This window comes from Trachurus japonicus, chromosome 4 (genome assembly GCF_045865225.1).
Source record: "Trachurus japonicus isolate A0001 chromosome 4, Traja_1.0".
In the NCBI taxonomy this organism is placed as follows: Eukaryota; Metazoa; Chordata; class Actinopteri; order Carangiformes; family Carangidae; genus Trachurus; species Trachurus japonicus.
In genome coordinates, this window is record NC_140910.1 from 11,934,815 (window position 1) to 11,948,549 (window position 13,735).

The 13,735-nt window shown below is 40.7% G+C and overlaps 1 protein-coding gene across 1 annotated transcript in view; it reads right to left on the minus strand.

Annotated features, from left to right (window-relative positions):
• The window catches only part of polrmt (polymerase (RNA) mitochondrial (DNA directed)), a 73,198-nt gene that overhangs the window by 46,387 nt on the left and 13,076 nt on the right, over positions 1-13,735 (minus strand). The window contains exons 6-11 of the mRNA XM_085773930.1: positions 10,713-10,862; positions 8,218-8,385; positions 7,545-7,715; positions 4,303-4,542; positions 1,379-2,164; positions 896-1,018 (exon numbers count right to left, since the gene is read on the minus strand). Coding sequence (XP_085630056.1) covers positions 896-1,018; positions 1,379-2,164; positions 4,303-4,542; positions 7,545-7,715; positions 8,218-8,385; positions 10,713-10,862 — 1,638 coding nt within the window. The remainder of the gene's footprint in view (positions 1-895; positions 1,019-1,378; positions 2,165-4,302; positions 4,543-7,544; positions 7,716-8,217; positions 8,386-10,712; positions 10,863-13,735) is intronic.

Sequence of the window (13,735 nt, forward strand, 5' to 3'; positions counted from 1 at the left end):
TAATTGCATTGAAAAGGCTGATAAAAACTGACCACGTTTGGCTATTTGGATTCTGTCCTTCTCCTTATCTGCTTATCAACCAGAGGCAGCGCACATTCATTCACATCAATTTGATGAACATGTGACAGGTTTTCATCCACAGACACTGAGCAGGTTGAGGTTCAAAGGAGGAGGGGGAGGAGGTGATTGATTTAACTGATTTCTGTCAAACTACTGCTGTGTGCTTTCACATTGTGGTAAAGCTGAAAAGCCCAGAGTCAAGAAAATGATTATCACTTGCATTCTTTCCTCTTTTTTTAAATTGGTGCATTATAATGGGATTTGCCATGTCAATGACTTATAATTTATTGGTTTATTTAGCATAGAAATCGCTATATGAAATGTAAATGACTAAAAGTAACAGGAGCCATTTCCTGTGCTAAATACACATAAGGTTATTAACATGGCCCTGAGGTGCAGACCATGTTGCATTGAGAGAAAAAAAAAAAAATCATAAAAGCCTCAGCTTATGTTCAAAGGAGTAAATCACTGAATTCCCAGTGTTGATTTTTTTTGTTTAAAAAGGATGGGACTTAAACCAGCAGCAGCATCACTAAAGCAGCCTCTAAGACAAGACACTATAACACACCTTATTTTAAGAAGCCTATAAACTAGAACTGTCTGACTGGTCGAAGGTATTGTCAAATGAATAAATTACTAAAGATAATCTGTTCTATAAATTTTATATTCTTCATTTCTGTTTTACCTGATTAAAGAATAATGACTTTATCTTCACGTTCTTTGCCCTTTCAATCAATGTCTTGTTAAAGAACAGATTGTTCAGAGATTGCGTATTATTCTAATTACTATGCATCTCTATAAACAATAGATAACAGTTTCACATGTTTAGTGGTACCTGATGAACAGGAAAGTGGGAGATGAACTGTGCTGGATTGGGAGATCTCACAGCGTTGGCTACCTCCATGCAGCAGGCCAGCGCCTGCCAAGGCTCGTCTGCATTCATCCACCACTTTCTACCCTGAGAAGGACAAACACAAGAACAGGGCACATTACACTGTGGACATACACATGGATGGGAAAGGACTTTTACATTTTACTTTGAGTTTTGACAGATATTCTTATTCTTTAGATGTTGTCAATTCATCATTGACCCCTTACCAAGTGACAGAGTAAGGGATTGGGCTTTAATATGCAAGTTCCAGAAATTAAAAACATGACAGGTCTTTGTAAATCTCTGAGGAGCCAAAGTGCAGTGCAGTATGTGTATCAGACTAGTCTGAGAGTTTTTTGGCACCACTAACACCAACAAGGGTCTACAAAGAATTGCCATGTGTGACTATGAGTGTAAGCTATCAAAGATCAAAAAAGATTGACTGACATGTAGAGGGTTGTCAGCAGAGTCCAAGATGTCGTCCATGATGGTGTTGGCGTACTCCAGCCGTCCCTGTAGTGAACTCCTCTTCTTGGTTCCTGTCAGATTGACTAGGTGGATCTTTAGCCAGTCCAGGCCCTTGGGACCAAGGGGCTTCCCCTCGGCAAACACCAGGATGGCCCGAGTCACGTCGCTGCCCAGGTGATTGAAGTATGGGGGGCAGGGGTAGGTACGTCCCCTGAAGTCCATGTTGTGAGGGAACCAGAAGATCTCATCCCGCATGTGATTGGCGATGGAGAGTTTATAGAGCGCGTCCATACGCAGGCTGTGCATCTCACTGTATTTCTTTTTGGCGTTAATCACCTCTCGTTTCATATGGGCCTTCTCAGAGGAGGTGTAAGTGGGGTCTTGGTGGTTGAAGTGGGGTATTTTGGGGGCTTCTGACAGGGGAGGAGGGATGTCTAGCTTATCACTACCCCGATCATTAAAGATGGAAATAATAATATCCAACAAGGGTTTGTTGATACTCCAGGCACAGTAGCCAAGCTGGTTGAGAGAGTCCAGGACTGCGTGGAGGTTCTGGCATTTCTCCAGCAACACGTCATGCTGGGTGGCCCCATCCACGGTGCGCATCAGCTTGGTCGGTGTCAGCAGGTAGGCTCCAAAACGGACACAAGTCCAGGGCACAGGAGGGCACACCATCGGCATCACATAGGAGTCAAAGGTCAGCTTGGTCTCCGTGGCCTCCTGCTGCATTTGAGTGAGGATGGGGTGGGGCTTGATGAAGCCGATCTAATGGGTTAAACATCGGGAGAAATCCATTTAGAAACCTCATATGAACAGACACAAGAAAAAAAAAAGACAATTGCTTGCTTGGCCATCTGTTTCATAGCAATTTCAATTCTAATTGACAAGAAGAACAATGTACAATCTCTGCACTACAACAACCAGGCTTAAAGGGATAGTTCAACATTTTGGCAAATTGCCCCATTGCCATAATCCCTATAGTCATAGCAGTAGGTTCGTTACCTTTAATTGTCGGTGCAAGCTATTTTTAGAACGGCGGAGCAGGCTGCTCAGAGCTACGCTATGGAGGCTAAGGGAATTTCTTGGTTTCCCTCATCAAATACACAATCCAACAACTCCAAAACGCTCTGGTGGACAAGTTGTGACCTGCACATTCACCACGCTATGAGATAATAACACAACGTTACCAGACAGAGTTGTTTTAGAGGGAAATTCATGCAAAACCGCTGATACGCGTTCCCATCAGGGACAGTTTTTCAGCAAGCAGTCTCTGTATTTACCCTGTATTTACCTCGAAAACGGCTCTGTTTCATAACGTTCCATTATTGTTGTTGGATTATGTATTTGATGAGTTTGATGAGGGAAACCAAGAAATTCCTTTAGCCTCCGTAGCATAGCTCTGAGCAGCTTGCCGCTCCGCTCCGCCGTTCTAAAAATAGCTTACACCGACAAATAAAGGTAACGAACCTACTGCTATGACTATAGGGATTATGGCAATGGGCCAATTTGCCAAAATGTTGAACTATCCCTTTAACATAAGCTTCCAGTGTTATCATTCACCAGTAGTAAATATCACTTCCATCCACTAAAGTCAGAGTTAGACGGCCATAGAACTCATCAAAATGCTGCTTCACACTAGAGATGATCTGGTGGAACTTTGTTTCCTTTGCTTTGATTAATTATGTAAAAGTCTGCTTAGTAGCAGAGCAGCAGATGGATATCAACATGTTGACTTTCTAATACCAGCAAAAGCAAGTTTCCTTTTTGCTTTGATGTCAAAGAATTTATATTATTAACACACCTGAAACTGGAGGGCTGGACACAAAGACCATGATAAGAAATAAATACAGTAACCTGACAGAAGAATAAAACACCACAATATTGCTTGCCTGAGTCTGACTGGCATGCTGTGTTGTAAAATCATTAGAGAGCTCCCCTGATGGGCTAACCCCCAAAGAGACATAGAGAGAAGAGGGTGTAAAGAGAGAGAGAGAGAGAGAGAGAGAGAGAGAGAGAGAGAGGTGAAAACACAGAAGTATAAAAATTCTGCTACAGTAAATCTCTTGGTCAAATCTGACCAAGTCCAAAAAGTCCACAGTTCTGTCCCTGTCTGTCTCTCCCCTGACACTGTCACCTCATTGCTCTGCAGGGTCCTATGGCACTAAATCAGCAAGCCAATTAGGGGGACACTAAAAAAGGGATTATCCTGGAACCTATTAATCTTAATCAACTGTTCCCCCTGCCAATTCACACAGGGGGAGAAAGGATTTAATAGTTGACACTCTTCAGAGCTTCACACTGGATAGGAAGATGTTCAAGTGGTCAAGGTAACAAGGTAAGGCCATTCTTCCTGTCCAAAGTGAAGGTCAAGTGTTCTCAGGTTTTCTTTTTGTTTCTACTCTTCTTCTTCTTCTTTATTAATGAAAATTTCTTTTTTTAAAGATGAATTTTGTATAATTTCCAGTCACAATGAATATTATCTGATGGAGGCTCTTATCTATAGTGTTGTTCTTTCTTTTCTTATGTTTGGAATCCATTAAAATATTAATGTCAGTTTCAAAGAGATCCTCAACTTTAATCCTTCACAATTTTTTTTTCTGCATAAATCTGTGTTAATGGATCTTCTTTGGTCTGAGTAAATGCTCAAAAATCCTGTTACTAAATTATCAAAGGTATTCAAACTTTCTAAATCTGGATCTGAATGGTTATATCAGAGAAGCCAGATGACCCTAAGAACCCAGAGTGCTTATGTTCATGCCTCTGTTTAAGAAGAATCTGCCCTGCATTTTTGGCAAATAACAGAACTGCCACCAACTCTGAGGTTACCGACCATGTGCTCCTGTGATAAACAGTATCTGCAGAACAGACTGAGTTACCCTCGGACAGATTTGCACATACTGTACCTGTCGGGTGCTACGGAAGGCATACATGTGGTAGAGGATGGGGATGAGCTTCCTGTCGTGGGCCGGGTTCAGGATGTCACTCCTAATTTTCAGGTTCTTGACCATCAAATCAACCAAGAAAGTGCCCAGCTCCAGGGTGACTATGTATGGCCAGCTTGTCTCTCCCCCATGAAGCATCGGTCCAGAACTCTGCTCCGTCTCCAGCTTACACCACTGCTCCCTGGGCAGCACGTCATACTCCTAGAGGGAGAAGAGATGGTGGGTTATTCTCATTTGGTGATTTAAATATAGCCCTTATATGAAAACATTATGATCATGAGTATGATTATGTTATCTATATACTGCATTGGAGAGGCAGAAAGTCATTGTATCTAATATATGGGACAACAAAGTGAAAGAACCTTCAAGCTAGGCATCCATGAACAGGTCCAAAGTAAAAACTTAAAGGGATAGTTCACACAAAATTCAAATTTCACTCATTATCTGCTCACCCTCATGTCGACTAAGAGCTGTAAGAATTTTCAGAGTCCTCCGTCCCTTCTCTGAGTTACGGGGGGGTCCGCGCAGCAGTATTTTTCCATATAATGGTTGTCAATGGATACCAACTTTCTTCGTCCAAAAAGACACACCAAAAAACATCCAAATACCTCCATAGTGCTCGTCTGTAATGTCCCTCTGGTATTGAAGCCTCGACATGAGAAATTGTTCCGCCGGTCAGTGCAAATCTCGACACAGGAAGAGCAGTGAACCGAGACACTGGGAGCTTCTGCTACAAACAAGCTTAAAATATAGACTTATTTAATTTTTTTCGGAACAATTTCTCATGTCGGGGCTTCAATACAAACAAACACTTGGACAAACAAAGTTGGTATCCATTAACAACCATTATATGGACAAATACTGCTGTGTGGACCCCCCCGTAACTCAGAGAAGGAACGGAGGACTCTGAAAATTCTCACAGCTCTTAGTTGACATGAGGGTGAGTAGATAATGAGTGAAATTTGAATTTTGGGTGAACTATCCCTTTAATGAGTAAAAACAAAAGAAGTGGACACTTCATCTTGTCCTCACAGTAAAACAGCATTATGTGTCTACACAGCTCGAAACAAGGACGGCATCACTGTAGCTTTTTCGCTGGATGCTAAAGAAGCAGTCGACAGGGTGGAGTGGTAGTACCTTTTCCAGTCATTAGAAAAAAATGGTGTCTGTCCTCTTATATTACCTGGGTTAGATTATTATATTACAATCCTAAGGAACTGTGGTAAGAAATGGTAGGAGGTCTCCCTCCTTTCAGTTCCACATAGGAACAATGCAGCGTTGCCTCCTACCTCTTTTCCTCCTTTGCTGTAGTCCTTGAACCATTAGCAGTTGCTAGATAAATAATAATATAGTCAGCATTAAAGCTGGTGGCAAGGAGCATAAATTGCTTCTGTGCAGATGATATTTTGTTACTGTGCAGACGCCCATCAACAACTATACCTCACATCCTCACTTTGATTGACTCTTTTTCCAGGTGTCTCCGGTTACAAGATAAACTGGTCAAAGTGTGAATCAATGCCCTTATGGAAAGTCTGTCCACCTAGTGTCAGGCAGGGATGGCAATTTTCATGGCAGCCGTCTGGCCTGACATATCTGGGTATAAAGATTACTCCAGAAAATTGAGCTCACTGCAAAACTGGACCAAATTGGTTAATGTCGCTTCTGGGTAAAATTAATATTTTAAAGGAGGTAATAGTTCCCAAAATTAATTACTTAAGTAATATGCTACAATTAAGCTTACCATGCAATGCATTATTAAAATATAATGACATGGTATACAGGTGTGAATGTATACTGTGCATGTACTGCGTATACATACATGTCTTTTTTTCTGCTTAAAGCAGAAGTAAGTGATATATTTGTGTTAATATAAGTCTTAAATAGTTATATCTTCCGACAGCAATCACTTACATAGAGTGTTTGGTCTGAAACACGGGTCTGTCAGTCACTCTGCTCTGCTCTGAGCCGAGGAGAAAACATTTATCGTATCCTACAGTTTTTATCCAATGAGGAGAGAGAACGGCATGCAGGGCTGTGTGTGCAGCCAAGGGACGCCGTGAATGTGGCGACGTAGGGACGAGGACTGTTATGGTGCGTTCAAGGCAACTCGTATTTTTCCGACCGTGAAGTCGTACCAGTTCGATCTGGTACGACTTCACCGGTCGGAAGTTACGAGTGGCCGTTATAGTGACTTTCACCGGTAAAACAGGTCGGAAAAACACGAGTGGGTTGCCTGGAACGCTACAAAGTCGTAAGTTGTGACTTGAAGCTGTAATTTACGATTTCAAAAGCCTGCCTGGAACGCAGCATTAGCCAAAACGACCGGACCACTTACTTCTGCTTTAAAGTCAATACAAAGTGAATTACAAAAACAAAACAAAAAAAAACAGCATCATGCAACAGTAATGACTAGTAACTATATATATATATTGTATATAATATACACAGTAATATTCTAAACAAAAAAGACTGACCTGAGGTGAGAGAGGATTTAGTCAAACAATTCTGGTGTTTAGTTTTCAAAATGGATGCATGAATATGTTAATGAGTAAAGTGAGACCTCAGACTAATGTTTGCTGTCATAACAACCATTAAAAAGACCATAACAGACATAAATTAGACTACAAAGGTGGCATGTAAAATAACTTGCATAAAACAAACACCTTAACTAACATGTAGTCTAACTAGCTACTGGAGTATAATGAGCTCTTGCTCATTACTGTCTTGATGACATTAGTGTTTTCCCCAGTGCACCTGAACAATCAACATACTGGTGGAAAACTGAGTCAGTGATTCTGGCTGAAAAATTCCACTGAGGAGACGCAGCCTTTTGTTTAATCTAGAAAATAATGAGCAGTATGTCAATGAGCTGGTGAGCACCGTCTATACAAAGATCTATCAGGTTTCATCGCCTGTCCATTGTTAATCATTTGTCTTACGTTTATGTTAATTCATTCATTTTCATATATAATTGCAAGGCCATTCAGTCCACACTGCTGTGCAGCCCAAATAACTTTAGCTTGTACAGTAACAATGTGGCATATCATGGTATTTTTTCCTTAATCACAGCATCACATTTTAAACGTGACTGCATGTACTGTAAAAGTCAAAGCAGCGACAGTTCCTTTTGCAAAAATGATATAAGTAGACATAAAGACAGACATCTGGAGCACCATCAGATAGGTCAGATGTAATTTCTCTACCTTTGTATCTTTGGCCAGCACGTCTGTGAAATTGGTGTAAATGTTCCCCAACTTTTCCACCGTGTGATTCTGGTGTTTCTGCCGCACACAGTATTTGGTGTAGACCCTGTTGCCCAGATCTCCGGCTAAAATCTTCAGCGACTCTCCACTGGGAGGCAGGTTAGCAACGCTCTGGACAAGAACAAGACACGGTTCAAAGGGTCAAGCAGGTGAAAACAGAAGCAAAAGGCTGTTTGAAGCTTTCATCAGATCTGGTTTAGTTCAATAAAAAAAAAATATATCCTTCAGTCAGAGGGGAAATCAAAGTGAGAATGGTTGTTTCAGAAATGACATCAAACTCTGTGAATCTGGTCATGTGAGTAGAAAGGTAACTGATTAAAAGCATGCTCTCCTTTGCTGCCAAAGATAAAAAACGCTTTTCCAGGTGTTGTCACTGTCAGGCATTTGATTTGTGTTTTGTGGTTTCCCAGGCTGATCAGGTCAAATTACACAACAGCCATGTCGAGAAAACAAAAGAGTGATAACAGTGACATAACAACACATTTCTATGTTGTAGTAAAATAGAGCTGTCATCAATCAGATGTCTTTGACTCAGACAAAGACAAGTCTTTGTTAAATTCTCCATTTCTGACATGTCATTGAGCGGTGGGCTGGGTTAGGTGGGTTGTATTACCTGTATCATGATGTCAACATATTCCCTATCCTTCAGCAGACAGAGGAAGGGATAAAGGTTAAGCTTGTAGCCCTTGGTGTTGGTGTTCACCAGGATCATCTTGCTGTCCCTCAGGGCCTGGAGGAGGATCTTCTGCCACTGAGCCCGCTGCACGGCCAGCAGCTCCCTCTGGAAGGACAACACATGTGTAACTCATCCATGCCATGACTGTAACTGACAACAGGGAACAAAGACCAATCCTGCAGAAATCCTTGTTTATTTATGACATACTACTGGTCCAAATGAAAAGTCATTATAAACTATGAAGGAGTCTATAGGGCCACTTTCCACTGGCCTCATTATTGTGCAACTTTAGTTTGAATTCCACTTGATGGTTATGCTGTTTGGTCCATGTACCTATAGATGATGAAGAGAACAAACTAGAAAAAACTGGGCCACATACTTATTCATCTAAGTTTTTTTTACTTTTACTTTTCCCAGTGGCTTGACCTAACAGAATATAGCAGTATGGATGGATACAGCCAAACACCTTAAACATCAGAACAATAATGTCCTGTTTCATTTTCCATCATCCTTTTGTCTAACTACAGTTAGCAATACCTACGTACAAATAGTAGGGGTGGGAGAAAAAATCGATTCACATAAATATCGCAATATCTTTTTTGACGATTTTTAAATTTTTTTTTTTTTTTAATTTTTTAAAATATTGTGCAATGTGCATTTGTTAGCCTTTTTTGACATACAGAGAGTACAGGTTTTGAAAAGGGTTTAAGTTAACTTTATAATGGAGTATGTTAATTTATAGGCTCCTACAGTATTTGTGTGCAGATAAATGTTAAAAATGCAGACTAAAAATCGAGAGAATCGGCAATATCGTAGAATCGCAATTTAAATCGAATCGCCATCCAAAAAATCATATAAGAATCGAACCGGGAGAAAAGCATATCGTCCCAGCCCTAATACTGTAAATAGATACACTCTGTGCATGAAAGTGTGAAATGTGTAACTGATCACTTTTCAGCAAAAGAGTTTTACTCAGTGGGACTGAATCAGAGACACAGTCTGGATTGTGGACGGTGAGGTGACTCTGCGTTGTCTCTGGTGGCTTCCATTACAATACATTATTATTCTGCCCTGCCTGTCTGTAAATGCTTCCTGACCACCAGGGACTCTCAGCCTGCTCACTTTCCACCAAGCCCATCTGCAGAGGCAGACAGGCCAGGCTGGACTGTAAATGCCAGAGTTGGAGAGAAGGCACACCCCTAGAATATGATGCTGCTTCCTCCTCTAATCTCTCAGACTTGAATGCACATTCAAAGTTCAGATCAGAGCGTAAGAGAAACTTAACTCATATAAGATAATGTGTGATCTCATCATCTCAGAGGTAGAAATGTGGGAGGTACATTAAAAGCAAATGAATGATCATTTCATAATCATATATTACTGTAATTACTCATAACAAAGTAGACTACTGCCAAGATGATATGCACCCACTAGAGTCTATATCTTCCTTTGCCAGCACATTGGGCTATGAAGAAAGATTTGCTGTCTTTTTTGCAGCTTAAAGGGGAAAGCCCCAAACAGGAAGATAACTACAGTGTTTGTTTTCCTTTTGAGAGGAAGAAAACTGCATTAGCTACAGTGATGTAGATAAAAGGTGACATTAATCTGACAAAAAAACAATCTTTAGTAACAATTTATGTTATACACAGAGATGGACAGAGTACTCGATCCCAGTACTTGAGTAAGAGTACAAATACTACAGGTCAAAATTTACTCTGTTACAAGTGAAGTAGCTTAGTCGACATGTTACTCGAGTAAGAGTAAAAAAGTACTTGCTTTTAAAGGTACTTAAGTATCCAAAAGTACATGCTTTTAAATTTACTTTAAGTAAAAGTAAGAGTAAGAATAAATTTCTTATTTTTCACATCAATGAATTACTATAATTTTTTCTAAATTAATTTAAGGTGCTTTTAACTCTTGTTTCTGAGAATTAACTCTTTGAAACCACCTGCACTGATGTGCTGCTTTTAGGGGTTCGGGTTTCCTTCTTTGACAAACACAGCTTGTGTCCAATAGGATTTTCGGAAAAAAAAAATAAAAATAAAAAAGAGCAGACCTGAAAGTAACCAGTACTTTTCAGCCTTCCTAGAAATTAACTCGAGTAAAAGTAAAAATATTTGTCTTGGAAATGTATTCAAGTAAGAGTAATAAGTACCAAAGAAATCTAATACTCAAGTAAAGTACAAATCCTCTGGATATGTACTTAAGTACAGTACTCAAGTAAATTTACTCTGTTACTGTCCACCACTGGTTATACATAATTCAGAAAAAAAAAATCTGTGTATAGATTTTAAGACTTAACCTGGAAATATCTACTACCAACAACCAGATCTTCAAAAGCCCATTGTTTATTTGTAGTTTCAGCATCACTGACTGAAGCTGTGCTGTGCTGAGGATGACATGATGACATGAAGGCAGTTGGGTCTGTTTACCATTTTGGCCATGTTTTCAGTGACCGGCTTGGCAGCCTCCACGGAGTCAATGGTGATGGTGCAGGCCTGCTCCACACCCAGCTGACGCTTGAAACGCTCATTGAGCTCCTCCTGAGTGAAGTCCAGTTTGGGGTAGTGATGGTCTGCCCTCTGAAAATATGAAACACAGTTCAGTTCAATTAGATTGAGTGCCAGTGTTTGCATCTGTCCTCTCCCACACCGTCTCCACGCCCTCACTTGCTCACTAGTTATCCTGCAATGTGGAGGGAGACACAGCATGTGGATTTATTGTCCAATTGCATACAGAAACAATACAGGCATGTTGTTATTTTAGTTACATTTACATTTTTATCGATATTTGCACAGCTGTATATTGTGTTCATCAGAGAAAGAAACCTGTAACTGTTCTCTATTTTAACCAGTCTGTTATTCCTGCTGAAAACAACTGAAGGAGCACGGATAGAACTTTTATATTGGCAATCTATTATTCATTTATATGTTTAGCTGCTGCATATCTTCAAACATGGAGGGAAATCTTGTTTTAAATGCTTAAAAACATATGACATCTCATATGTTTGGGCTTAAAGAATATTTTACCCACTTCATAGAAAAAGCAGACACCATGTATTGGTGTTCAGCCTAAATTTATTGAGATATGAATTTTGGTCCATATCTCCATGCCTTATTATCAAAACCTATATCACATGTACAGACATTGCAAACATGGCAGCCAACAGTACATGTGTAGGCTGAGTTAACGGTCTAAGCCCTCTGCTTACAGACCTCTGTTATGCTGCTCCTAAAATCCTGCCAGAACAAACTGATCTGCACTGGCCAAGTTATCTACCGAGCACCCAACCTGACAGACATTATGTCTTGCCAGCAGAAATAAAATGTGCTTTAAAAGTCAAGCCTTGTTTAAAGATACAGCGGCCTTGCCAAACCAAGACCTTTGGCTATTATCTGTGCACATCATAGAGAGGTTGTACGCATGAATAGATGCAGTACAGCAGTATGAACGTTTATTATCTCACAGACAGAAGAGGAGATACATTGGACTGTAAATTAGGCCTCAGAGAGACAGAGCATGGACAGAAGCCGAGCAAAGTTTAAAGTAGTGTGGCACATAAATTGCCCACCAGACAGCTCTTGTACAATATAAGAACTTCAGAACAATGAATGGGCAGAAAGGCTTACACCACTTTATCAGCAGACCGGGATGAAAAGATAATTGCTTAAAGTGTGCTGGCACAATCTTATTCAAAAACAAAATTTACTTCCTCTGAAAAGTTGCAGCGGAAGTTTTGCATCTTTGCTTTTTGCAAATGATGTGGATCTGTAGGATTCATCAGAATGTGACCTCGGACGCTTAATGAAAAGGTTTGAAACTGCGTGTGAAGCAGCCAGGATGAGAGACAGCAAGTGTGAGGCCTTGGTTTCTTAAACATAAAACTATGGTGCTGCAACCTCCAGTTATTGCCCCAAATGAAGGAGTTCAAGTATATCCAGCTCCTTTTCATGAGTGAAGTAAGATGGAGCGGGAGATCGACAGATGGATTGGTGCAGCATCAGCAGGAAGGCAAAGCCAATCAATTTCTCCTCGGCAGCTAGAGCTGAAAGAAGAGTTGTAGCTCCCTCTTGTCGAATGGAGCCATCTGAAATGGACTGGATTGGGCAACTGGTAAGAGTGCCTCCTGGGCACCTTCTTCTGTGGATTTTCTGGATGAATGTCTCCATGTCCAATTGGGAGGGGATCTCATGGTAGAATATGATCTCACTTGAGGAATTACCTGAGAACACCTTGTGTTGTTGGAGCGAAGGATATCTCTGAATTCCTACTTCATCTGCTATTGCTACCATGACCTGACCTCGGATGGATGGATGGATGGATGGATGGATGGATGGATGGATGGATGGATGGATGGATGGATGGATGGATGGATGGATGGATGGATGGATGGATGGATGGATGGATGGATGGATGGATGGATGATAAATGATGATGATAATCTCTGATGACAAGTTGAAACTTGATCCAACTGCATTTTGTAAGCAATATTCTTTTTTTTTTTTAAAGTATATTTTTTGGCTTTTATGCCTTTATTTGATAGCCATAGAGATAGACAGGAAAGGGGGAGGCAGAGAGAGGGGGAATGACATGCAGGAAAGGTCTGCCCGACGCGGGATTCAAACCGGGGACACCTGCATTGAGGACTGTAGCCTCTACATGGGGTGGCCACCTTAACCACTGCGCCACGCACCGCCCCGAACAAGCAATATTCTAATTAGATTGCAATGTACACGTCTGCTTTGGGTATCGATAGCACTAGATAAAGCACTAGATAAATGTAAGCCATTATTATTATTAGTATTATTATTATTATTTTTAGTAATATTATTATTATTATTATTATTATTATTATTATTGTCGTCTGCTACTCGTTCTGATCAAAAATCCCCCAGGTAACTTAAAGCCTTCTACCTTTATCAGTTATTTGGATAGTCTTTTAGATATGAAATCAACCTGCCAGAAAGTCACACTAACCCTGACAAAACGGGCAAAGGCAATAGCAATGGAGAAGTCACATTTGAGTGGCAGAGTTTCACATACACTCTCAAAAATGCATGACCTGCAGATTGCTGCCATCACACACACAGGCCAACACTAAGATAAAGAGGACCAAAAATACAGTATGTCACTCAGACAAAGATCAAAGTGAATACAGTACATGGACTGAGCCTAAAAATACAGCAGTTGTACAACAAGCTGTGAATGAATCATGTGAGAATCATGAGGGGAAGGGAGGTGGGAAAAAAGTGGAGAGGTGAGAGGGGGAGAGGCAAGGGAAGCGGAGGAGCCATTAGAAAGCAGAGTTGGCTCACTATAAATAGGCCAGTGCCTGTCTGGCTGTGAAAGGGTGACAATCAAATATTTCATAGTCACGCTGGAGCTTTCTGACAGCTTTCCCAGCTTTCTGGTGATTCGACTGGCAAAACATACACAAGACTCAACCTTAAAAATA